At 40.9% G+C, this 26,298-nt stretch overlaps 2 protein-coding genes across 2 annotated transcripts in view; both read right to left on the bottom strand.

The window, feature by feature from the left end:
• The window catches only part of PPP1R1C (protein phosphatase 1 regulatory inhibitor subunit 1C), a gene marked incomplete at both ends in the record, with an annotated part of 46,695 nt that extends 41,105 nt beyond the window's left edge, over positions 1-5,590 (bottom strand). The window contains 3 exon segments of the mRNA XM_084264343.1: positions 3,011-3,071; positions 5,340-5,461; positions 5,464-5,590. Coding sequence (XP_084120469.1) covers positions 3,011-3,071; positions 5,340-5,461; positions 5,464-5,590 — 310 coding nt within the window.
• A 10,243-nt stretch (positions 5,591-15,833) lies between these two features.
• Positions 15,834-26,298, bottom strand: part of ITPRID2 (ITPR interacting domain containing 2) — a 29,681-nt gene continuing 19,216 nt past the window's right edge. The window contains exons 8-13 of the mRNA XM_084265140.1: positions 25,839-25,966; positions 24,613-24,763; positions 23,431-23,496; positions 22,338-22,751; positions 16,659-16,783; positions 15,834-16,256 (exon numbers count right to left, since the gene is read on the bottom strand). Of these exons, the coding sequence (XP_084121266.1) occupies positions 16,673-16,783; positions 22,338-22,751; positions 23,431-23,496; positions 24,613-24,763; positions 25,839-25,966 (870 nt within the window). The 3' untranslated portion in view covers positions 15,834-16,256; positions 16,659-16,672. The remainder of the gene's footprint in view (positions 16,257-16,658; positions 16,784-22,337; positions 22,752-23,430; positions 23,497-24,612; positions 24,764-25,838; positions 25,967-26,298) is intronic.

The raw sequence follows: 26,298 nt of genomic DNA, 5'->3' as shown, positions 1-26,298 counted from the left end.
AGAGCGCTTCACAGAGTGCTTACAGAAAGAGTTAAGGGTTTACTCATTGTTACATTGCCTGTATTGTCCATTGCAATCGTTGTTGCTGCTGCTGCAATTGAAATTTCTCTTCTGTTGGCTTTGATTGCAATTATACACGAGACAAACCAGAGTGAATAGGAGAAAACATACCCAGTCAATGGTACTAAAGGCTGGATATTAGGTCCTGCAGTCACATCTACTGTCCTCTCTTTAAATCATTTAGTGTGGTCTAGCCCTTGCTGTCTACTTGGAAGCAAGAAAGCCAAGCAGACTCTTCTAGTTTTTAAGTAGCTGTCATCTGTTTAAAATGCCTTAGGCTTAGTAGATACTCCAACTTAGAGCACAATCAACCTGACCTAAACCATTGAAGACAGATTCCCATCAAAGCAGTAGTAGTCATCAGGGATGGATGAGAAGACTGAGAGGAAAACAACTATTTTAGATCTTTGTATGGCACAACTCAAACTGTATTTATTATATAAGTTCTGAAATGTCCAAACACATTTTATTGCCTTCTGGCTTCCAGATGGGTCTGAATCCACAGCACCAGAATACCACAAAAATGCGGCCTTTTTCCTGCTGCAATCAGAAGCAGCTGCAGCAGAAAGCTATAGAAAAGTCTGATTCTTAGAAAGTGCCTGTGTCTGTTTTTCAAAATAACAGTAGTTTAGATAATTTGAGTAAACATTTCAGGGGCATCCAAACATTTAGAATTGCATTAGGACCACATTTCAAGCCCTTGGAAGTATATCCTTCACTTGCTGTTCGCTCTAATGAGGAAATTGGAGTACTCCAGTGAGTAAAATTCAAGAAACAGGATTCTGGTCTAGCCCAGCTCTAACTTAATAGGTGGCTTTGACAGTACCTCTTAAATTTTCTGTTCCTCAGTTTCCCATTGACCTCAGGAATCACATCTATAAAGCAATTTGTTGGAGTTTCAAGACCACACCCTTACTATTCTGATTTGATTCACTGTAAACATGCACAGTGGTGAATTTAATGTTTTCTGAGACTTGTTACTCAGAATCCCATTGAATTCTATTCAAAAGCCAATAAGGGAGCAGCACTTGAAAGTTTATCAGCAAGGCGTCAAGTCCCTAGGACTAGCTGAAACCTCCAAAAGCTGAAGGTATACGATAATTTCAGAAAACACACAGCATCTTACAGGATCGAGGCCATTCGTTTATTACTATCTATACCTCCATTGTAAAGCTATTGTCTGCCTTTCCGATCTCTGTTCTATTCATTGAGTTAACACAGCTACATGTGTACACCTGCTCTATCAAGCACCTCGTGGACATACACACACGCATGCTCATGCATAAACCACATGGTAAGGTGCAGGAAAATGAAGGTACTTTTAAAGTTTTTATTTTAATCTGATTTTATGGAAAATTAACACCCAAGACAAGATAATAATTTAAACAAGAACACCTTCATTGATACTAGTTCCCAGTGTCTGGTAAAAGGGGATAATGTCCAAATTAGTAAATACAAATAAGTGAAGAAGGTGAATAAGCAAGTTCTTGGGCTTATATGGAAGCTGACTGATACTTGCAGCAATCTTGACTCATAATAAAAATGATTTATTTAAAGATTTATTATGAACATTGCAGGAAAGGAGGTAACAGACATGCACCACTTTGTTTACAATAAAATTTCCTGTAAATTAAAAAGAGTTCTTATTCTCTGTTTGGTTTTGATTTGGTACTGTACCAAGTATCTGTTTATAGAAGGAAATATGACGGTACAAAGTGTACAAAGTGAATTGCAAAAGAGATTAACAGTCAAGGTGAATTTGCTTTAAATTAAATCCTAGCAACACAGACACTGTAGATCCCATTAGGGTAAGGAAAGCTGGTTTAAGGCAGATCTCTCATGCATCATTACTGAAAGCTGAACTGTCTGAAATTCATATCAGAAAGCTACTCTCCAAGCTGGGATTGACGTTAGCCCTGCAGCAAACTCATGGGTCACTCTCCATATTAAAGAATATAACCTTAGCCATATGCCATGCTTGAACCTCCCTAACTTGTGTGCTGTGCTGTGACAATCTCAACCCCAAAAGCAGGGGTCTCTAAATGTTTCTTTCCATACTTTCTGAAGAACTTCAGCTACTGGTGATGTTTATCAGAAGTGGAGGCCCTCAGCGCAGTGCACTAAGAGGAGATCCTAATAGATGGTTTTGTTTTACTTAGGTACCAGTGCATACAGTAATGACACAAGAAAGGCATCATCAAGAAAAAGCATGAGCCGCTTTTTAAAAAAGTTTCAGGTGATATACAAGGCAGTAAAAAATTGTTGCAGAGCACTACAGAAAATAAAAGTTTGATATAAAGAAGGTAGCGTGTTTCAAAGGGATTATGTTTTGAGGACTTTTTCCTGCAACCCATTTTTGCTGAGCTTTTTTGCTTATAGTACTGCCTAAACAGCTTATTAAAGAATCTTTCTGAAGTCACAGTTACACGACAAAGTACGTTACAACCTCAAATTGTTCCATCCCACAGCAAACCTTCAGGGAGAAGTCTGGCATAAAGATAATAATATACTCCCAGTTAAGAAGGGATAATGAAAACAGACATCCCATGTTTCATCAGAAAACTAGAAAACAACCTGCTTTGCAGAAGTAATTCACGTTGTTGAATTAGCCCTGGAAACACCCTGGTATCCCAAGTCCGGGGCTTGGTGGATCTCCAAAATATGCACCCAGGGAAAGAAAAGATTTGTGGATGGCAGTGTCAGATTAGGGTCATATTCTCCTTGTACACACAACAAAAGATTTACATGGAGAATAAAATCCTGAAATTATTGACGTTATCTGGAGGTCGAGAGTTACACGTATTCACGAGGATTGCTCCAAACTGTTCTATTTGATATGTAGTGCTACCAAATTAATGCTGTATGTTTAAAACCAAGTAGTTAATGAAACCAACCTGCAGACAGTCCTGTGTATACAAGTTCATGGTTTGGAAAGTATGTTGGCTCTTACCTGGGGGCACGTGTTCATTCATGATGACAAGCGATGCTGGCGTAGGCCTTCTTTTCCTGATCTGCAACATGCATAAACCAAAGAGAGTCACCAGAGTCCACCAATTGCCCCACACCCAAAGCAAACAAACAAAAAAGAAATCCATCTGGTGCACTCCTGAGTTTAGATCAGGTAAAGTTCAAAAAGAAAATATTTAAAGAACATCAGCACGTCACTGTCTTGCTCCCTGCTCATCTGGTCTGACAGTGATCAGGGTCATGCTGCTGCTTGTACATGGAAAGCAAAAGCACAGGGGAGAGCTTTCCAAAATGCCTTTAGGATTTGCAATAATCTTGCATAAGTTTTTGGACATGTACTGCTGACATGTATCAGTCATATCTTAAAATATTTCCATTTCTCTTTGTTTTGGGAAAATGACTGCAGAAGTTTTTTAGCTTATATCTGCAAATACCTAGTACTGTCAGAGATCTCAGAAGTAATCATTAATATTAATATTTTTCAGTGTGCTAGAGAGTTGATGTTGCATGTGTGCCTTCCAACGAATGTATGGTATCTCTAAACTGCGGCCAGAGGTGTTAATACTGCTCTTTAAAGAAAAACAATACTCAAGACTTTCAGATATTTTCTAAGAACACTACACAACAGGTTTTTACATATCAACACATAATACTGAATTGTATGTGATTCTTACTCAGAATTTATTTGGTTGAGTATTTTTGTTCCATTAACACTGGTTGAACTACATGATATTGGACTACCCTCCTATCATGCATGCATTTGCATTGAAAGCTTGTGTTGCTTTACTGAAGCCCCCAGGCTGTTGATATTCTATTGAATTTAAGAGAGGGACCAAAAGTATTTAAGCTAGAAACCATTCTGACATGAAACCTCAATGTCAGTGTGTTTGTTCTTTTTCAGTTGCTGAGCCAACATCTGTATTTAGCTGGGTTCAAATTTTGCTTTCAGAGGTGTAAATGGAAAATTACATCATCAGGGTTAATGGGTTTATTCCAGATTAGCGTAACAGTAGCTGACAGCAGAATTTACTACTTTAATTTCATAACACGCCCACAGTGAAACTCTATAGCACTTGGAATTAAACCGACAACATAAAAAAAGGACCATCCATAAATACTGGGCAGGATTTGGGCCACAGCATTTCAAAAGCCATGGGAATTCTGAGAAATCCTAATTCCTATGGTTCTCTCAGATTTCAGAAAAATATCAGACCACATTCTGCTTGAATTCATTGTGAGACTGTTCCATCAGGTATGGACATCTCACAGCTCAGAAGTACCTATGGGAAAAATGAAGCCCCCCAGCAATTCTCCCCTGCACCCTTCTAGTATTTCTTCATTCAGTGGTCACTCACAACTCATCATTTTCTGCCAAAGGCAGCTGCCTTTTAAGAGGCACGATGTCAGAATATTCAGGAAACCAGATACCTGTCCTAAAGGTACAAAAAATTTTGTAGCTAATGACACATAACTGTCAAGGTTACAATATTCCCCCGGTATCATCTAAAACCAGACTCACCAAAATAGCAACAAATGCAGAGAAGGACTTGCACCGAGAGAAGTATACTGGGTCACCTAATTACCATCTATTCAGCTTTTCCCTGTGTCCTTCTTTATGCGCCTCTACACGTATCTGTGCACAATAGTGGATATTTTTTCCTCCTTAGACATCTGTATTACTATATATATAATATATGTCTGTATGTTTTAGGAGTGAGACAAAACCTAAAACTGCCTTCACATAATTCCAATGTGGACATGTCAGGCATATTTCTACACGGATGTATTTTTCAAATATGTAAAACACTGTAACAATGACATAGAGAAGACTGTATAAAAATAACAAGAAATCCAGGAAGCAAACGAAGCGATAACTTGTGCAAAAGAGAACTTGTATTTTTTTCCTGTTACAATGAATGGTAAATAAGCTGTCTTCTGCACAATATTTCCATTAGGTACCACTGTCAGCTTCATGTTTTGCTTTATATACAAACAATATACTTATGTTGATTCACTGGGAGTGTGTATTCATGTGACACATTTGTATTACAGTACAAGTCCAGTGGTAAAAAAGGCACCACAAATATATACTGAATAAACCTACTGAAAGTAAAGGAGCCTTGATCAGGCTAGAGGACATAGTCTTCTCTCTCTTTGGGTGTATCCAGACATTGCCCTAACCTCTGGAACGTTTAATCTATAGTTACACTAATATAAGTTAGAGAAGCATTTAGGCCACAAGCATTGCCTGTTCTCCCCCCACATTTTGCCCCCGTTCCCTCAAAACACCAAAAGAAACTCATCTTCCTTACCTGCTCAGCTGCCTCGGGATCTATTTGACTCTGAAACAGCGGCACAGCAAACTGTATTTTTTTAGGGCTGTTGGGCTCCATCGTGATGTTGAGGTGGGTCGGCGGAGAGAGGAGCCTGGAGCTCGAGACTCGGTCTGCGCCTCTCCCCAGGCACCCTCCCCACAGCCAGGCTGAGTGCTCCTCAGGAACAGCTGTAACTCCCAACTTCGCACGGGAATCTGCCTGAGCCGAGCAACTCCCTTATTCCACATCCACAGAGATGCCGCTGGCTTGGCTATTTTCTTTTCTTCCCCCCCTCTCTTCTGCAGTCCTTCAGATCCTCTCAGCACAAAGCTGAAAGGAACAATAAGCTAATTGTGTACCAGTTCACTTCTACGTATGCCAAGCATTCACTCAGAAGCTAATTGAAAATGCAATACTAGCATTGCATAGCTTGGAGCCCTGGGATTTGAAAAAGAGGATCTCTCCACTGTACATTACTAACTGGCTGCTCAGAAGTGCAATGCAAGCTCCCTCTGAGTATTGCTGATGGGCTCTTAATTATTGATGAACACAAAGCAGGAAGTTTTCAGATTTTTGGGGGTGGAGGTAGCAGGAGAGGTGGATGCAATAATTCCATCTCTTTTACAGTGTGCCAGATCCGCTCTCCTCTTCTCACGTATCAAACAATTGCCAGTGCTCTTTCAAATCCTTTTCTAAACCTCTTTCAGGAAGATTTTTGATGATGATGCTACACAGATGCCTTCACTTTCATGAAGCTTATCTGACATCCTAAGTGGGTTTGCACCTTAGTCTGGGTTTGCAGATACAGACTGTGATCTCTTCTGTGACCTCACATGATTTCAGATCATGAGAACATCCACATATGAACTCTCTCATCCTAGACAAATCAGAGGCCATTTCACCCTGTCCCAGTTAAGTGGAATACAGTGTTTACTGGAGATGACGTGTTCTCTCCATTAACCCTAGAAAAAGCAATGATGACTCAGACTAGTTACCTCACTTTATATGGCTAAAATTCAGAGACCCGAATTCTACTTTGTGGTACAAAATCTGTCCCTTCTTCCAAGATCAGGAAAATAATTTGGTCCATCATGCCAATAGTGCCCTTTGGTCATTACAACTGACTTTCACTTTTCATTTCACCTTAATCCAAAAGAAACATATGAAAAGATATGTGGCAACCTAGCCTACCTCTTTGCTTAGAGACCCCTGCCAAGTGGCACAGCAGAACTCTGGCGACAAAGCTGTGTTTGACGCCAAAACAGGACCCCTGCACTGGAGAGCTGGGCCACTCTCCTCTTCCACACCACTGCCAGCTGGGAAGAAAGAGAAAATGAGGTACAGCGGGAGACCCAGACTGGCTTGGCCCATCACAGACTCAGCTTTACCAAGGATGAGGCCACTTGCAGAGAGAAAGTGCATTTTGGTCAGGTTTTTGGAGAGCCTGAGAGCTCTGTCAACAGGGAAGGGAAACACGACCAGCCAGAATGAAGAGCAAACAGACAAAATTCACGGAGAGGAGTAATAACCTGAGTCTGCCCCTGGCAGATTGCACTAAGGAAGCAGAGAAGCAGTGGAATTCAGAGGAATTTGAAAATGCATTTCTTGTTCAAGCCACTCAAAGCACTAAGGATTTTCACAGTTCATCACAGCTTTATTCAGTTCAGAGCATTTTCCCACCTGCACCAGTGGCGGAGGCGGGGAAGGAGTGGGGTTCCTGGTTAAGAGCCATGCACAGGCTGTACACAGCAGAATAAATCAGCCACTCAGGGATGGAATATTGGTTTGGCTTTGACTAATACAAATGAATACTATTAGCACATTATGGGGATACCATGGCACTGCTGAACAGAGGCAAGGATGCTAGCTAGCTGGTTTATGAAGAACCCAATAAAGCTCAGGAGCTGAGAATACACTACAAGATAAAGGGTTGACTCTGTGATCAAAAATAACTCTCTCTGAGGGCTGAAATTTCCCTCCTCATTCAGATTGCAACTACTGTGTACCACAGCAGTTTCCAGTTGATGGCTAGAAGCTGGCACTTTTCCTGTTAGATTTACTGTGATAGTTTAGGTGGCAGTAACTAAGAACTGTAGAACTAGAGAAGGGTCCTGCTTGGAAGGGACTTCTGGAGACACCTGGTCCCACCAGTGCTGAGCAGGGCCCAGGACCAGGTTATCCCAGGCCCTCTCAGGCTGAGTCCTGAATATTTTCAATGTTATGGTGAAATGCTCAGTTTCATTTACCGCAACAAATGAAAGAGATGCACAGAATAGTGATGTTTAGTGTTTCATATGATCATCTTCATGCCTTCACTATTTCTGCAAAGAAAAATTTGCTTCCACAGACAATTACAGCCTGTGTGGAATTGCTACAGTTCCACTGGTGCAACTAAGAGTCTAAGACACTAAAGTAAGAGAGGCATGCGCTGCTAAGGACAATTAGAGAGTTGCTTTCAGGACAGTCTAATTATCCAATTTCACAAGTCCTTGATGAATAGACATGCCATTAACCTCAATGACAGCTTCAGACATAGCAGATATACATAGGCATAGCCGGGGGAGGACGTACACAGGGATCTGAAGTTGTGGCTTTTCTCTGGTAAATCTCATACTTGATAGAAAATAATTTTTGTTTTCTCAGTTCCAGATGCCATGAGAAAAGTGTTTTAGAGCTGCTTTGCTATTATATATACTAATAAAAAGTATATTTTAAACACCATATTCCTCTATGAAAAAACTTCTGGCCATAAAATATCTATTATGGCTGTACATAAAATGTCATGTATGAAATGATGCTACAATTAGAGTGTATGCTACTGCATCACAGGAGTTATAATTCTCATTACAAAGGTTTGCAATTTCTTATGAATTATGAAGTCAGTTGGAAAACCACATTCAGATAGGGAAAAAATTATTAAAACATCCATTGTTCAGCTCCAGGTTGCTGGATGTTGCTATCTAAAGGAATCACTTCTCCAAGCCATTGGTAGCAATGGTAGTTAAGAGAAAAAAGCTCAACAATACAGAGAATAGGAACAAACCAACAACTCACTTCTTGACAGGGTCAGAAGGGAGCCAGACAACAGGACAGGACGATGCACAAGGACAAATCCTTAATGGGGCCGCTATGTCTTGGAGAGAGGCCCACCAATGATGCCGAGCAGAGATAACCTTCCTCTGCAGCTCTCCTCTCTGTGCCTCTTTGAAGCTGGCTGCCCAGCAATCTTCACATGCACTAGAACAGTAAAAATATTTTTAAAATACTACAAGAGGCATATTTCGGAGTGCCCTGGGATATAGCATTTCAGGATTAACTACATCAGCTCACTCTTGCACCTAATTTGCAGCACTAGATGTCTCCAGGCAAAGTGTGCTTGCATTTTCTATAGACTGCATCATAGTCTGGGGAAGGGCTGAAATGCATTTAAGTACTGCCAAATCCTTTTAGCTCATCTTCTGTTTTTAGTGCACTCCCCACAATGTTTCAAATTCCTTCATGATTCAGCTAAAACTATCATGGAAGACAAAATAATATTAATAACTGTCTAAGATCTTTCCTTCCTATGTCATTCACTTGGTTCTGGTATGAAGCACTGCCTTTTTATATATTCTACTGTACTGACAAGCTATTGGAGTGCTCACTGCACAGTTCCTGCTTGAGATGTTTCTCCTGTTGTGTTTGAGGAGGTTGTTTGGGTCCTTTTCCTAGCAAAGACAGAGGAAAGGAATTCAAGGGTCTCTGTCCTGCACTCTGCTTCACAGTTTCTGTTGTGGCTGTGAACTGCCTCAGCTTCTCTGCTGCAGCCAGAGACCTCTGCAGCATGAGCCTGGCAAGGAATGGACAGAGAGCTGGAGCTGCTTGTGAAGCCAGCCTACTTAAGGCTTTGGCTCCTAATTTCACCAGTGGGGATGCAGGGAAGCATTCCGTTACACCTCTCTGATCCACCAGGCTGCCTTCACAGACCAAAGGCTTGGCTGGGAAGCCAAGGACATAATTTTAATCCCCGCTGTGGCCACCAATGTGTGAGAACCTTTGCAATGGTGTGTTGATTCATGCTTTACTTGAGCTCTCTATGTCTGGGATCCCTCCTCATGCTGGCATTTCTTCAGCACTCTGCTGGGCAGCCTGGGCAGCATGGTAGGAAGAACTGCTGCAGAGCATACTGCTGCCCAGCTGCTGCTTGAGTCAAAGGGGACTTTCGTGTGCCCCTTCCTTCTGCCCTTTTCTAACAAACTGCCAAATGTTTTTTTCACTGCCTTTGTCCATAAAGAGGCACCAGTTTTGCAGCCTTTGGTCATGAATGCTGGACACTGTCTTTGCTGTCCACACCGTACCTGTTTGTGGATAGGTTTTCCTTCTGGGGCTCTGCAGAGGGCATTGCTCATAGGTGCTAAAATCAGATGCAACCCTTCCAAGAGTAAACAATGACATATTCAAAGTGACCCTGAAAGTCTTCTTTCAGAATAGTTGAGTACAGGTGTTGCAACCAGGGTGGCTCCCACTCAACTTCTAGAAGTGCAGTTTGCTATTTACATGCAGAAAATGTGAAGAATTTTAAACGTGCAAGGGTGGGTGAAAGTAAAGCAAAATCACGCCTGTCTCGGGAGCGGTAAGTGCTGCCACGGGCAGATCAAGAAAAACATCAGAAAGTCTTGTTGAGCAGCAACAGAGTTGGTGGGACACTCAGTGAGAGCCATTGGCCTAGTCACAGCCTAACCCAAACTTCCATCGCCAACACCTGCCCATTGAACAGCAGGCTCGGACACGTTTACAGACTAAGTACATACATGGACTCAGAAAGCCTAGATAAGTGAAAAATACAGCTATTTCTGTTTATACAATCTTTTTAACCAAGATAATAATTCTTAGCAGTTTAATGTTACCTTTATCTGAGGACCTAAGAATGAACACTGTTTATTCAAGTCTTCCTCTGGGATTTGCAGCTCTCTAGACTATCAAATAATGTACAGACATTTACTGGTAGGTGCTATCCACTACTGTCCATAGAGTACACACATCCAAAACATAGGAAATGAGCTGGATTAATGGGACATAAACTGATTAGGCAGAAAAAGATCCATATCTAATATGGACTATGGTTTCATAGTGCAGAAACCAAAATTCTGGTACTGGTTTGAGGAAGATATTTCAGGAGGAAATCATCCTAGAATTTGCTTCCTTATCAAGAATAAGGTAAATCTAATATATTTTTCAATAAACAGAACTGGCAGTTTCCATGGATTTTAGAATTAAATTATATTATTTCCATATTAAAACTTTAATACAAAAAAAATTGACTGGCTGTACCATTGAATGAAACAATTTAAACATTGAGTTTAAATTGAGATTCTACCATATATTTTTTAAAAAACAAAGGTTAAAATGTAGAACACAGAGAAGCTGAACATTGAACTTCTACACTTTCAGAAGCTGAATTAGAAAACTCAGTACACAAACACATGCTACCAGGGTAAAAATGAAAAGTCATCAACTGGGCCATAAAATCACAGTATGCTGAATTCAGAATATGTTTTTTAAATTGTGATTGGTTTAGTTTGAGGCTCTAGATTTTCTATCTTTCTTGCCTCTTCCTGCACCTCAAAGGACAGGCTAGTCCTCTGGTCCAAGACGGTGTCTGCAGACTCCACATGGGAGCAACGTAGTCTGCCAGACTTGTGCAGCTTACACACCGAAGGGGCTTTCTGGGGTTTGGTCACCTGGAGAAGATGGCTGGGGCACATTTCTTTGCTATATCTTATAGAGGTGTTGGGAGCAGCAGACACAGGGCTACTCTGTGACAAGCCAGGAACTGAGGGCAACCCCAATTTAGGCTGTGCCCTCTCTGCACCCCCGAGGGACCTGAAGGCAGTAGCAGAGCTAGACAGCATCATGCAAAATTATCCAGGGATTGGCTCAAACAAGAAACCACCTCTATGCTGGTTGTGGTTACATTGTGGAACTCATTCTCACACAATGCAGTGGACACCAAAACTTCACACAAGCTAGAACAGCAATTAGATGCATTGCTGGAAAATAAATCCATGAAGGATACTACTGCCACCCAGAAAATTTGAGAGCTGGAGAAGCTCCCCATGCTGCCCTCGGGCTATGCTCTTCTCAAACATTGTTGGCCACTGTGGAGGTGAAGATACTGAACAGGCTGGACCTTTGGTTCATCTGCCATGACTGCTCTTATGCTGCTAACTGCAGCAAAACTCCCAGTATTTCACAAGCCTGTGTTGGTACGCTCCTTGTACTTGAGAACAATCAATGCCTTTGAAAGCTTTTTCCCCACCGCTTGTGCCATCTATGACTAGATGCCCCTTCTCCCCAGTAATAACAATACCTAATTTATTAAGTACATATTTAAAACCTCCATTGTTCGATCTTTAGTACGTGACATTGCCCTTCAAAATCATTTCTCCTGTCTTTATGATTCTTTTAAAACAAAACCTAAAGCTGAACACACAAAAATGTGATATTTTTAGAAATACATGTGAAAGCAGGTATCTGTACCAAAGACTTCACAGCAAGCAGAACAGCTACTCGCTCACTGAGGTAATAGCTGCTTTTCATCATGCTGCCCTCTTGTTGTTACCATTTAATTACTTAACCGTTGTCCAGGCTGTTCACTTTTACCCTGCAAAAAAAAAAAAAGATGTTTCTGTATATAATATTCACAGTCACTCAGGAAGCATCTAAGCACAATTGCCTGACACACAAGTTTTTTAGAATTATCAAGTGGTTTTGCTTCCTTTTTTTAATTGTCTTGTTATTGTTACAACTTTTATGACAAAAATATTGTGCAATTTCTGTGGCACAAATATGGATTGCCATCACATCTACAATCAGATATAAAATATCACAGTAAATTTGCATTATGCTAAGTTAATGATGACCTTTTTTTTTTCTGAAAATCTAATAAGGTATTATTTTGATGTTATCCTCCTAATTCAGAAAAAAATATTGCATTGAACTGAAGCCATCTAACCAGCAGTTATTCTACTTTATGACATCATTCAAGCTTCAGAGTTTTGGGTTTATTCCTCATTGAAAAAAAAACATTCCAAGAGAAATTTCCCAGTAGTTTGGGCATGATTTTTTTCCCCACTGCTACTCATGGCCTGAATCACTCCAGTTTCCAAATTGGGCTCTTCTTCTCTTTCCCTAACCAGTAGCTTCCTGTCATCACTTTCGTTAAAATGAATTCATCTGTGCTACAGCCAAATGCAAATATTCTGCCCTACGCTATATTTGAAGTGCAAGCCATCTGCTCAACAGTACAGGAAATCCAGAGGCAGTACAAACTCTGCCCCTCCAGGCTCAGTATAGCGCTGGTCGCACTTCCATCAGCAAGGCTGGTAACAGCACAGTGGTTGCACTGTATCAGCAAGGCTTTCACTTCTCATCTTTAAAGAGACTGCAATCAAACTGGTCTTTAGGACATGCACAGCTTGGAGCATCTTGGGCACCTCTTGCATTCTAAAAGCAGGCTGCCAAGGGCTTGCACACCACACAGCTTTGCAGAAAGCAGAAGATACAGGGCAGGCAGCCTTTGCTTTATGAAGGTCACAGTCAGCAAAAGTGCCTGAAAAGAGCTCCAGAAGCCTATCAGTTCTTTCAGTGGGGCAGCACCACTTTGAGTCGTCTCTCCAAACAGTGTTGCAGTCACCACCAGCAGCAGAAGGCTCTCCTGTATATCCACCCCCCACCACGGGTCTGTGGCCATCCTGTTCATTTTCAGGTCTCACATACCTGGTGCTGTGGGGCATCACAGCACTAACCCAAGCGTCGTAGCGGCTGCTCCCGCCTTTCCAGCTATTGCCTCCAGCTGCCGAATGCTGAGATGTCTCCACATTTCAGCAGAGGTCATTTTTGTAGCTTTTTGCTGCAACAGTAGGGGTTAAAAATGGGCTTTTACGCACCTTAAATAATAAAAGAATAATAACTTTTAAAATATCTTCAAGTACTAGCCCCCTCCCAAACCTCTGCCTGATGCGATCTGTGCCATAGGCACACACTGCTTTGCAGCAAGCTAAAGGCAAGTCTGTGTTGTTGCCAACAGGAATGTAGCTGTCCTGTACCCACAGAAAACAGCTAGAGCTCTTAGGGTTTCCAAAACTGAGCCCTTGGCTTCATATTTCTCCAGCTAACTGGCAGCCACAAAGACCAACCACTATCACAGCAAAGTTTAGAAAAGCATCCAAAATATCTCTGGCATTACTACAGGCTGTATTCAGAACAAATTCGATTTACCAATATTTATCAGCTACTAATAAAGCTGTTCTCATCTGCATAGAATTCATATCAAGTTGCAGGCTGGCAAGGAGGGAAAAAAAAAAAGACACCTCTGATTTGTAAGGAAAATAGCAGTTTCAATCATTAAACAAAAGAAAAACCATTCACACTTAGAAAATCATTACAGCTGCATTGACATTACTAAAGGGCAAGCCACCCAGGCTAGGTGTGTGTCCGATAATGACAGCTGCTCCTAAGGCACAAGCAGAATTGTCAGTGGAGTTTGATAGCAGTTCAGCTTAATTTATGACAGCAGCACACTACAAATTTGTTGGGGTTTTTAAACAGTTTATAGACAGTCCTATATGTAGATAAATGTCACTCAGAAAATGGTAGCTGGAAGAATCTTTAAGAATGGCAAAAAGCTGTTATAAGGATTATGGAAAAAGAAGTGCTTGTATATTCATTAGTTTCAGTAGTTTTTAGAAATGTCATTTAAAAATGTCTTTATTTTAAATTATGCCAGAAACTGACAAATCTGCCTTCCATCAGCTGGAGGAAAGATTGGCACTATTTTTCATTTCTCAGGAAATATTAAACATTGGACTCTGCATTGCTGAGATCAAATGTTCTTACACGCCATGAGCTGAAGCACCCCAGAAACACCAGGACATTACTCACAGGTGACTTTTCCTGCCAAGGGGGCCAGGAGCCAGGCTGCTCACTGGCAGAGGAGGATGCCGGCCACCACTGCTCAACAGCCACCGGTTCCTGAAGTGCTTTCCTCCATTACTCCGCAAGAGCCACAGGTGCCACCTTTCTTGGACACAACTTTAAGTAGTACACATGCACAGGGCCTATGTTAATGGTCAAGTGTGGCAGTGAATCTGGCTGGGGGACAAGGGAAGCATCTGCTACTGTGATTAAAGTAGGTTTTGGGTTTGTGCATTTGTGGAGGAGGGTTTTAGGCACTCGGGTCTGGCTGGGTATTCTCCAGTGGCACTCTGGAGTGGAACTGCTTACACACACATGTTGCAAAGCAAAGCAGAACACCTACCTCATGCGTATTGCCATGCATAAGTGCTGTCAGAGCTTAAAGTCAACGTTTAAACATGCAGGATAAGGACTTCAAGAAAGCTCTGGCGCTACTCACAGTGACACATTGAGAAGTCAAGACAAGCCCAACTCTTGGAGTTGCAATAGGAGTCAACAACTTTAATAGTTTGGTTTTAATTGCCAATATTTCTCAAATTCCTACTTCCAAGTTCATAAACATACAGGGTCCCCTAAACATCTGAAAGTTTTTTGGAAACCCAAGTCCTGAGCTTTCCTGCTGTACCCCACTCTGTATATGATTACATCAAACCCGTGCTACTTATTTTGCTAAAAAGAAAGCTACGTGCAATGAAAAACACTGACACAGATTATAGGCAAAATAAATATTTTATTGGTTTAATATACACTTTTTTACTTAAGAAATCAGCCCTTGTGTGTCTTCCTAACACAATTTAAAATCTTAAACTTTTTCATATAATATTGTTATATTTGAAACTATTTTTGATTAAAGACCTTGACATAGTGTAAAGAGTTTTAGTAGATGGAAATGGCAAAGGAGTAAAGAGATTCCAAGCAGAGCAAAATGGGATATTACGTATCCACTAAATGTCTGTTTGACCACATAAAACCTCCAATGATTTCCAATTTGCTCCATTGGAACAAACACATTTCACTGGGCTGACTGAAAATACACTCAGTGAGGGATGGGGAAGGAAAAGATTTTTTTGTTTCCATTTTCCCCATAATACAAGCAAGGTCATTCACCCATTCCAAGTTGCACATCCTAATTGCTTTCAGAAGACCAGTACTTTTATTGCATTTCGGTTAATACGAAGCAGAAGAGAACTTCTCTTGGTAAGACTGAGAACAGTCAACACAGACAAATCCCAGTGCTTAAATAAGGCACTTTTCTATAGAAGGATGGGCAAACAGTAAGGAAGCAAATAAAATTAGTTAAAAGTTGTCTTCTACACAAAGATAAGGCTTTCAGTGTCAGAACTTTAAGTAGTTTTAAGTAACCTCATGCCATTCTACCACTCTGCCAATAGCAACCACCCCAAAAATTAACAGCAATTTTTACATTAGGATTTTTTCCTTCTTTTGAAGTGGCACTAAGTAACAGTAGTGAAAACCATTATTGGTTGTTTCAAGCTCTTAAAGTAGATCAGTTATTGCACAATAAATACCTCATAGAGGTCAGTGTTTTTGGGGGGGTTTTTTGTTGCGATTTTTTTTTTTATAAAAAAAGGCTAGGCTGAATGCATGTGTGTTATTTATAAATTGGTTACGTTTGGAAATCTTCAAGTTTCATGATGCATCATTAAACAAAGAAATTAGCTACATAAAAATTTACAACACAGACATACAAATAAATACAAAACTTTTCTGAGAGCCACAGTTTTGTTGATGCTTTAAGGAAAAGTAACGAACTAGTTAAAGTGTCTAAGTCTTTATAGATGAAGAACTGAAGGAAAGGTACACATCGTAGAACCAAGCGTCGAATACAGTAGCCTATCTCAGCAGCTTTAACATCTCCCAAAGCCAAAACAACTTGACACTTTCGCCAGCGTACGCCGCCCAAAGCAGAATCTCACAGCATTTCGGGTTACATCCAACCTTACAGAAAACAAAAAGCAAGATGAATATCTAAATTAGATTTTCAGATGCTGCTTGTAATGTTTAAGTACACTGATAATATTCATATCAAAGGCAGGCAAACTACAGAAATCCTTTCTTACATGATGCATTCAACATGTGAAGTCATCATGGAGCACAGCAAAACCAAAAATTCAGGACCACCCACCGCATGAAAACTGGCAATAGAATGGGCCAAACTCTAAACCAAGTGATTTCCAAAGCTATCCAGGATTATCAGTAACCTCCGTGTTGAATGACCTTCCATTTTGATCACTTCGGTTTCAATGGGAAAATGCAAACAAGGCAAGGTTTAAATTAAAAATGGTATCTTGTTTAACAAAAAAAAAATATAATCTGGTGTGGCAGTTTGCCAAAGATTACCTGTAGTACCCGTTTCACGGCTGTGTATCTTGTTTTGCACTTGCAGATCTGCTTTGGGGCGATACAGCTGCTAACAATCCACTTACTATTTCTCGTCTTATTTCACCAACAATAGATTCTTTGATCTGAAAGGGATTAGCCAAAGCTTTAACGTCAGTAAGTTATATAACCAAGGAGTAAAACTAAGTGATATTGCAGAAATGTTTGACATTATTGACATACGAAAATGTAGAATACCAAAAAGGCAACTAAAAAAAAAAATGGAAATGGAATAATACAAGAGGGTTTCTCTTGGAAAAATAACTAAGTAATTTTAATGTTCTCTCAAATCATATAACGCAAACCAAAGTAGTTTTCTTTTTCCAGATGGTAAGTATATCTGTGTTTTACACTTAGGATTACTGATTTTATGTTAAGAAAAAATATATTTGAACTATGCTAAAGTTCTGAAAATGGCTTTTCATGGAATTTCAGGATAAAAACATTGAAAACACCTCAAATGCACTGTTTTCTGATATTAGTTGTTACCTCTTGAAAAGGCAGGCAGGACCGATCTGCCTGTCTTCACCTGGGAAAGCATTAACATGTCAGATGCAGTTCCAAGGACTAGGGAGGATGATGATGGTAGAAGGGGGTAAGAGCCAGAGCCTGGCCTCCAGGGTCACTCACAGAAGCACTCATCAGGCAAGTTAAGCAATACAGTTGTCTTTTTCTTATGAAAAGGGCAAATAATTTCCTGGCACAAATCACTGATCTTAGACTAAAGAAAAGGCTGATCACGGTATCATTTCAAAGTAGCTTTCATGTGCCTGAGTAGCAGTAATGAATGTGAGATGATGCCAGAAAAAGAGCCCAAATTTCTAATCCCACTTTTGCCAGTAACAAATCCCTTCATGTTCTGATGCCCCATCAATACCATGGGAAGAATATTTACTCAAACCCAGTCTTCCCAACAGCCTTGCCATGTTTGCGTAGCCCTCTCACAATCTTGATGAACATCTTGCAATTACTCTTGTAAGTCTCCCCTTTTCCTGGTGCGTCAAAAGGATTAAGCAACAACGTCAGAAGGGTGGCAGCAGCATTAGCAACAGGCTATTTATCCCTTGTTCTCACTGGCAAGCAATTCAATCCCTAAACCATTAGTGGCAAAGTTCCTCAATTCATTACTACTTTGCATCAAGCAGAAATTCAAAGGCTGCAGTATTATTGGGAAACAGGTTTCCACTTGGGTTGTTTGCTGATTAACTGACAAAAGCAGAGCCGGTGTGTAACAAGACCTGGCATACTGACGGCCACGAGTCCCGAGGATGTCTATGCCAACGCACACACAGATGGACAAAGCTTTAGGGCTGCTGTCAGTGCAGTAAGGGCTTCAGAAACACGGGCACCAGGAAACAGCACCGTGGCTGTCTGGCAGGCCACTGCGGTAACAGAGCCCTGCCCTGCTCTCTCCACTTTCCTTCCCCAGACTCACACAGGGTGGGTCTGTGAGTACACTACAAAACAGTCATTCTGTGCCCTTCTCTCGCTGGATAGACAAAAATAGACCTCAGTCTCCAAAGAAAACTGATAAAAGCTTCCCAAATTAGCAAGTAAATGGTCTAGTATGACAGTCAGTCTTGTGGCAAGGTGGAGACTGGAAGGGAAGCGGCTCCTGTTCTATTCTCAGCTCTTCCAACAACTACTGACTTGACCTTAGCAAATCACTTGAGTGCTCTGCCTCTCACCTTCCCACACGGATGACACCAAGGCCACCCTCCATTGCTTCTTTCCACTGCCACTGCTTCCCCCCCTCCTTTCCAGGCTCATCAAGGTCATTCCTGCGTGCCGAGTGCAGCATCGATTCCTGCAGTGACTCAGTCCCAGGCGTGTGTCATGACAATTGCCAATGTTTGCCTTTTTCACTGCAAATTATTTAGGGCAAGGAGCACCTTCCATTTACTCTGCAGAGGGCACAGCCTGGTGCCAAGGCTTCCTCCATACAAAGCACAGGAGTAGCCAATGAATGCTTCACGGTATATTTAGCAGCTGAATGAAAAATTGATCATTTGAAAGAGGAGAGAACCCACTCATTTATGGTACATGTACTATGTCGATACAATGCTAATATCCAATACTGCATTAATAGCACAGCACCACTTACATAGATCGTTTTACTACAGTAAACCAGTGATCTTTCTCCCTGTGTAATAATTATCATTGCTATAATATTATGTTGCTGCTAAATAATGAACTGATTAGGAGTGAAATACGCCACAGCGGCAATTCTGGAGATGGGAGTTCTTCACCTAATGATGGAAAATGGGCAAAAGACTTTTCACAGCCCTCATAGTCCTGATCTGAGGCACATTTTCCAGAACTAAAATAGTCATTTTTTACTCTATTTTGTTCTTGTGCTACTCTTCATGGCAACAGTTAGTGACCTTTATGCTCAAGATAGTAAGATGAAGAACCCAGTACTTGCACAAAGGAAGTGTGAACCACCAATAGACATTTTTGATGAATGCTGAGCTAATACGGAAGAGGGAATACTCTCTATAGAACCATCCCTGTCCTGTAAAGACCCATTACAACCTCCTAAAGCAGACATCGACAGGAAAAAGCATACATTTCTTTCAAGTATAATGTCATTAAATGTCACTCACAACGGAGAGCTGTTAGCAAAAACAAACCTCACATTGCTCTGAAGCAGAAAGCTTTTAAAACTATCACATCTTTTAAACTGCAGAAGAGCAGAGCAAAGGGGCCTGGTGACACTCCCAGTGACACTGTGACCTACGAGTCAAGCAATTAGTGCTTCATGTGATACTCAAGTGGAGGTCAGGCTGTATTTTCATCAAAACAAGAGGGCCACTGTTTGATGTCTTAACATTTCACATTGTCCAATACTCTTCTGTGGGAGTTAGTCCATTAACGGTAAAAGTTAACGCCATGGGTTTTTTATGCCAACAAATAGTTAGAGGTCAAAGCTCACACGCATTACAACCCACCCAGGCATATTCTGAAACACTGCCTGTCTTTCCTCAACACGAGGTCATGCAGCTACAGAGAATGGGAGGAATAAGCATGAGTTTAGCATTTGTGAGTGTATACATCAAGAATGCATCCTACCAGATTTCTCTGACAATGAAACTGCAATTCCTTTGTTAACAACGGGACCACTTAGGCAAGATACATTCCAATTTATGCTCTGCTTTAGCTCTTATGAAATACATAATATTTTCCTGACTGGTACTTAATAGTATATCCTGGCTTCTCAAAAACTACTAAGTGCTTCGAGTCAACATATCTTCATTCTGACCCACAGAACTTCCCATGCTGAGAATCAAAGCTGACCCAAAACATGCTGCCAATGAAGTTAAACTGAGAAACAGTATCTCTGTGTCCTCAAACATTTACAAAGTGAGTCAAGCTCAGTTATTTGCTGACTACTCATCTCTGAATAGTAGCCTCCCAGTTCAGTGTGGATTCTTTCAGCATTACAATGTCCTCAGTGCCACACAACGCAAAGAACAATCTCTGTGCAACAGAGTACACATCTTTATGTGCTATCAATTAATGAAGTTAAAGAGGAACTTCCACACAGGCAAACCTCAGAGACAATATTGACTGAAATAACTCTGTACTTTGACTCCAGCTCCCTTTATTGCCTCTGCTGCTTTTACAGTAGATTTCAAATAGAGCTCTTGCCTTCCTCGCTCAGTTTCTCTCTTAGCAACCCCCACACCACAACACTACTCCTCTGACACATAGGTTTTTATGGAAGGGCTGAATACGATATGAATGCACTATCCTGGCTTCATTTCGGAATCAGCAGCAAAGTGCAAGGCATGAGGAATATCTCATATACAAGTCTTCTCCGAGCACTGGACAAGGAACACCTTTAGAAGGCATGAAAGGAAAAAAATGGATCATAAAGAGTATTTGGTATGCCTGGGAATATATTATGACATCTCCAAAACAATGACTTTCCCGAGACTCCTTCCAACTTTACTCCAGCTTTAGAAAAGATGGCAGCAGAAGGAGAGATGTGTAAACTGAATGCTTGCCTCATTCATTCCCTGACTTTCAAAGTTGAGGTGCAAAGCTGTAGCGTCACAAGCTCCACTGTAAGGACCAGCAATGGCCAGAGGCTGTTTGGTTCCAAATGCCAAGCGCAGTAATGACGAGGTCGTCGGTGTGGTGGTACCTCCCCACGAGCTGACAGCAGCACAGGATAATGCCACTTATCGTAACTGATCCCACTGACTCTAATGGGGCTGCTGATGGGGTGAAGCACTATTCAGCATTGTGAGGCTACTTATTAAAAGCTGGTCTCCATTTCACCTCACTGCCAAACTGCATCCTCTTTTAACAGCAGCAGTTCACTCACTCTTAATGCTTACGGCCATGCCTTATTCTTCGCACTCTCAGCTCCGGTTATTTATAGTGTTAGCCAAAGCTAAAAAAAGTAAGTATCTTCATATGCTTCCAGCCACCATCATCTATCAGAACACTCCCTTAGTAATGCTCTACTGCTTCACAAATCTCACTGTTCAAGTGTAAGGTGCCTACGCAGAGCAAAGCCCACAGTGAGTCAGTCAAGAAAACATCTCCACTTTGCAGAGACAGACACAGCAGAGTCTTGTGGTCAGACAATAAGTAAAAGGATACCTTACAGTCCAGTACACTCTGCCTCTTTCTGCAGTGAAAAAAAGAGGGATGAAGGCATGGCAAAAGATCTCTCTGGAATCACAGCTGATGTTTTACTGTGAGATGAGCAGCCTGCCTCTCATCTGCTTTAAAAACAAAGCAGAGGCAAAGCTGTCATCAGTTAATCACAGCCTCAAAGCAAGCAGACCTGCACGGTACCACAGTGTTACTGCCTGGACTGTTGTACGTTCATGAGCATGACACCTCTCCTGGCCTTTTGAGGGGTTTAAGGCAGAGCCATACTGTTAAGAGATGAGCTAAAGGCTATGGGAGAGTGACCCTCAGCTAAGGGCTAAGTGCTCCCTCTCCAGTGAAGGAGAGGGAATAAAACCCACAGGTTCTCAGTCCCCCTCTGCTGCGTACTCAGAGCAGAGAGCTCACTCTTTCTCTCAGACACTGCATTTGAGAATAAGAAGTTTCATTTGCTTCCTTTCCCCATTTATATTACTTGCCATGAGGCTTTCCATCACATCACTGACAAAGCAAAACATGAAGTTTTAGTCCTGTTTCTTAAACTGGTCTGCAGGAAAAATACCCAAGACCCTTTCACTTTCATTCACTTCCAGTAAACCTAGCTCAACAGCATCAGTGCTACATCTGCAATAACTTCTCCTCTGATTTCAGCATGCTTCACTTACAATCCTACAGCCCTTAGTGGTTTGGAATAGAGGGACTGGAAAGTATTTTTAACATTTGCTGTTTCACAAACAGTATTTCAAATTAACTCCAACTTGGTGTTTCAGCAAGCAAATACGACAGAGAAATTGCCCCTTGGAAATCTGAAAAATTGCTTTTTAACACAGTAACACAGCTGTAGCCCGAACATCAGGTGACAGCTTTGAGCCTTTACAAATAGGACAGTAGCAGTACGGAGCCTTGGCTTGGGAGGGAAGAAAAACCCCAGTGGCCAAGACTTACAGATGGACTGTCTTTAGGTTTCAGTAAACACTGTTCAAACCTCTTAGATCTCAGCCCCTCCCTCCTCACCTCCCGTATGACTTGCTGCAGCTCCTCCTGCTCCACGCTTTTGTGGATTTCATCAACTGAAGGCACAAGAGGAACTTTCTCAAGTTTGTGCTCCACCTCTGGCTTGGAGTCCACAAGCTCCTCAGAGCTTTCCACCTGTGGTCCAGCACCGGCTCTCACCGGGGGAGTTGGTGTTAAGGCAACGGAGGCTCGGTATAACTTCTTGCTGTGACCCTTAGACTTTCCTGTTAGTTCAGAGGATCCGACTCCAGCTTTTCTACCTGCATGACCAGAGCACACTGAAGAGGAATCAGAGTTTCCATGGGAGAATACAGACTCTGTTCCCTCTGCTGGGAGAGTTTCCAGTCCAAGATCTCCCAGTCCTAAACCCAGTTCAGACTTCAGAAATGACTGCTCTCGAATAAGTTCAGATACCTAAGGATTCAGAAAAGAAACAGCCCTGAATAAGCATATTAAAAAAAAAAACATACAGACAAAAATATGCTTTCTTGTTATTTATTCAAACACTTAGTCATTCCCTCCATGTAACAAATACAGCTATAAAATAAATATATGCTTTGCCTTTATGATTGCAACAAAGAGGATCATAAAAAGGAATGGGCTTTTTTGAAAGCCAACATAAATACGAATTGTGGCAGTTCCCCAAGCCACTGACTTTTGCAATACGGATGGATCCTGCAAGAGCCATTGACAGAGGCACACGTAAAGGCTTGATTTTATTTTTCTCTGGTAAAACAAGTTTGTTCTTCTCTTTCTGTAGCCTTTGAACTACTTGTTTTCAGTAGTTCAGGAGCTTACACAGACCTCCTAGCATAAAATGCACTGAAAACCAGCAAATAATTTTCCCTACAAAACTCACCACATAGTTATTGTGTCAGCTAAATGCAAACAACATCTCACTCCTATATGTTCCTCTTAAAAACAGTCTTTACAGCTGCTTACATCGATGGTTAACTTTGCTTAAGGGAAGATGAAGATGGTTTTGACAGAACTACTGAAGTAAAGTATTTCCAAGAATTAATGTCAAATGAATCTCCAGCAACCCTTCCTGTTTTTTTCTTAATAAAACATAGAGCTCACAACAATTACTTACTGGTTCAATGACATTCAGTGGAGAAGGACATGACAGATTGTCAGCACTTCTGCTTCCATACATACCCTGAAAAATAAAGTCAAGTTAAGGCATTGAGGATTTTTTTTAGCACTGTCAGAAGCTAATATGTAAACATGCTGTCTCAGACAATTTTCTGTAAAAGCAGAAACTTGGAAACAGGAAGCAAAGCTGGTTGGAGAAAGTTTATTTCAGTCATTTTTAAAGCTGACCCTCTTCTATAAAAGGATTTACAAATAAAAAATATTTATATGGTTCAAAGAATGCAAGTTTGGCTTGGGATCACAGTAATACCATATTTTCCTGTTCTTGGGTTTCAATTTTTTTCCCATGACAAAATACTGAAGAGGAAAAATGTGGCCTGTGCCGCTTCTACAGGAGATTGGCTAAGAAAGAGGAATGAAACCCAGGAAGAACATACGATACTTTTCATCTGTCCTCCTTTTGTTTGGCTGGTGACAGAATTGCAGCAGAAAAAAGAGGAACTGTCTTCCGCTGAATGAAAAAGAAGAGAAAGTGTATCACCATGCCACCAATAAACATATGCAAGTGTCTTTTTTTATTGCCCCTCTTGTGCTTCTGGGAAGTGTCTGTGGGAGCAGAGCTTCTCCCACTGTTTGGCGGGGAGCCACGCATTCATCGGAAGGAGCTACAAAAGGCAATGGAATTAAAAACGGAAGATGAAACTGGATTTTCCTGGGTTTCTGTTCTGTGGCTTGACAGAGTTAGAGAGGAAGTGCACCCCATTTCTTGGGAGAGAAACCCTGTGCATTTCTCATCTCTCTGCCTTTGTTTCACAAGGAAGAGATGAGTGTAGGGAAATTCCAGTGAGACCATCACCACCCACCCAAGGATTTTAGACGTGAGCATTACCTACCAAAACTGAGGGTCATGATGAGGAAAAAGAAAGCAGCACTGACAGAAGAGGTCTGAAATCTCAGACCTAAAATCCCAGAAGATATGTATTGATATGTATTAACACCAATTAAGTCCCTCTATTCACACACCTTTTTCCCCAAGACAAAACACTGACTGAAAATAACAAAATATGACCCCGATAATACACAAGACATGATATAATCCCACCATAAGAGTTGTAACAGTTTTGAGTTATTAACATTACATGGAGAAAACATACAATGTTGTTGCAAAAGTAATACTTACGATGTGTGTCTGAGGTCTGTAAGGTGAAGACATATGCAGACTTCTCAGCTGGTCTTCCAAAGCAAGCAGACGTTCTTCTAACTGCATCTCTAACTCCTGCAGCTCCATGCGGACAGACTTTCTCAAGCTCTGTAGCTGATCAGCTTCGTATCTATACCAAGTCCATCATAAAAAGAACAAGGGCATTCACTGCACTTGTCTGTACACCACAAAAGGGGGAACTGTGCAGGACGGTCCCATGAGTAAAGGCCTTCATATAAGAGATTTCAAAGTGGGACACAGAAAATTCCCCTTTCACAGAAAAAATAGCTCAATGCCTAGAAGTAACAAAATTCTTTCTCCATTTACAGGAAATATATATTACTTCATAGAGAAAACTAAACTACATAGTGTATGGCAGACCATTCTCCAAAAATTTTAGTTTTAAATGGTTAAATATATGCAAGGAGAAGAAATCAGCATTTATACATATATCTAATTAAATCCAATTTACAACCAGTAACAACAAACATCGCAGTTACAGCTACAATTTGGCTAGAACGCCATTGTCTAGGAAGGCCAGCTGATTTCAAACACAGAATCATTGAATCACAGAGTATCCTGAGTTAGAAGAGACTCGTAAGGATCATTGAGTCCAACTTCTGTTTACTTTTGATTAGTCAAGAGCTGATTCAACTAAAGTAAATGTATAAGCAGTTTGGAAAGTTGTTCCAAATCAGCTGCCACTGCAACCAATGGCGAGTGCAAACACACAGAGCCAGAATAGGAATGCCATCTGTTGCCTACCCAGTGGTTGCTGCAAAATGGAAAAGCATCTAAATGCTACAATGTTCATTCTTTATTTACATCTACAAAGATGGGCAGTGGAGGTGGAGTGTGTGGAATCCAAGCAGAAAATCTTTAAGGCTTCCTCCCATCCCAATATCCTACATTCAAGAATTCTATGATATAAGTCCTTAAAATACACAGCTGTAGAACCACTTTGCAGAAAGGATGAAAAAAAAATCATCAACTATTAAGAAATAGGGATTAAAAGAAATAAAAAGGAAAAACTCTAGAATGAAGAAGTGTAAAAAACAGTAAAAAATTATTTTTGCAAAAACTAAGCTCCAACCCTGTTCAGATTGAAAGTAACAGATTTTTTTGCTCTGATTTCAGGGGCAGCTGCACATTTCCTGAAGTGCCAGAGTATTTTCTTTTTTTTTTTTTTAAAAAGATAATTTTACCTTTCCTCTTCTGTCATGTGCTGATAAACTGTTGTCTGTTGACGTAACATGGTCAATTCCAAATCCATCATTTGGGTTCTGAATAAATTTAGATTTCGCCTTACCACTTGTAGCTCCTGGAAAGTATTCTGGAGGGGTGGGCAAAAGAGAGAGTAATGCATTACATCAAAAATTTAATTATTTTTCTGGATCCTATAGCCACATTTGCCCAGAGGTGCCCAAGCAAAACCTCAACAACTTCACTATACCACAGAGGTTTCACGCTGTAAACTTATAACAATTCAAGAAAACATTTGTAGATGTATCATACAAACACACACATGCAAGGATTTCCATGTATTTGGAGTAATTCCTTTTTGACATTATTTGCAGGATGGAGTCATCTTTTATCTCCCAAGAGCAAAGACAGGGAACTGCCCAAAGTTAGCACAATCTGTGGCATGTTTTGGGTGTTTCTTTG

The sequence above is a fragment of the Gallinula chloropus genome (assembly GCF_964237585.1).
Source record: "Gallinula chloropus genome assembly, chromosome: 5".
Lineage (NCBI taxonomy): Eukaryota > Metazoa > Chordata > Aves > Gruiformes > Rallidae > Gallinula > Gallinula chloropus.
Note: the sequence above shows the minus strand (reverse complement) of the source record. Positions and strands in the feature narration are given on the sequence as shown.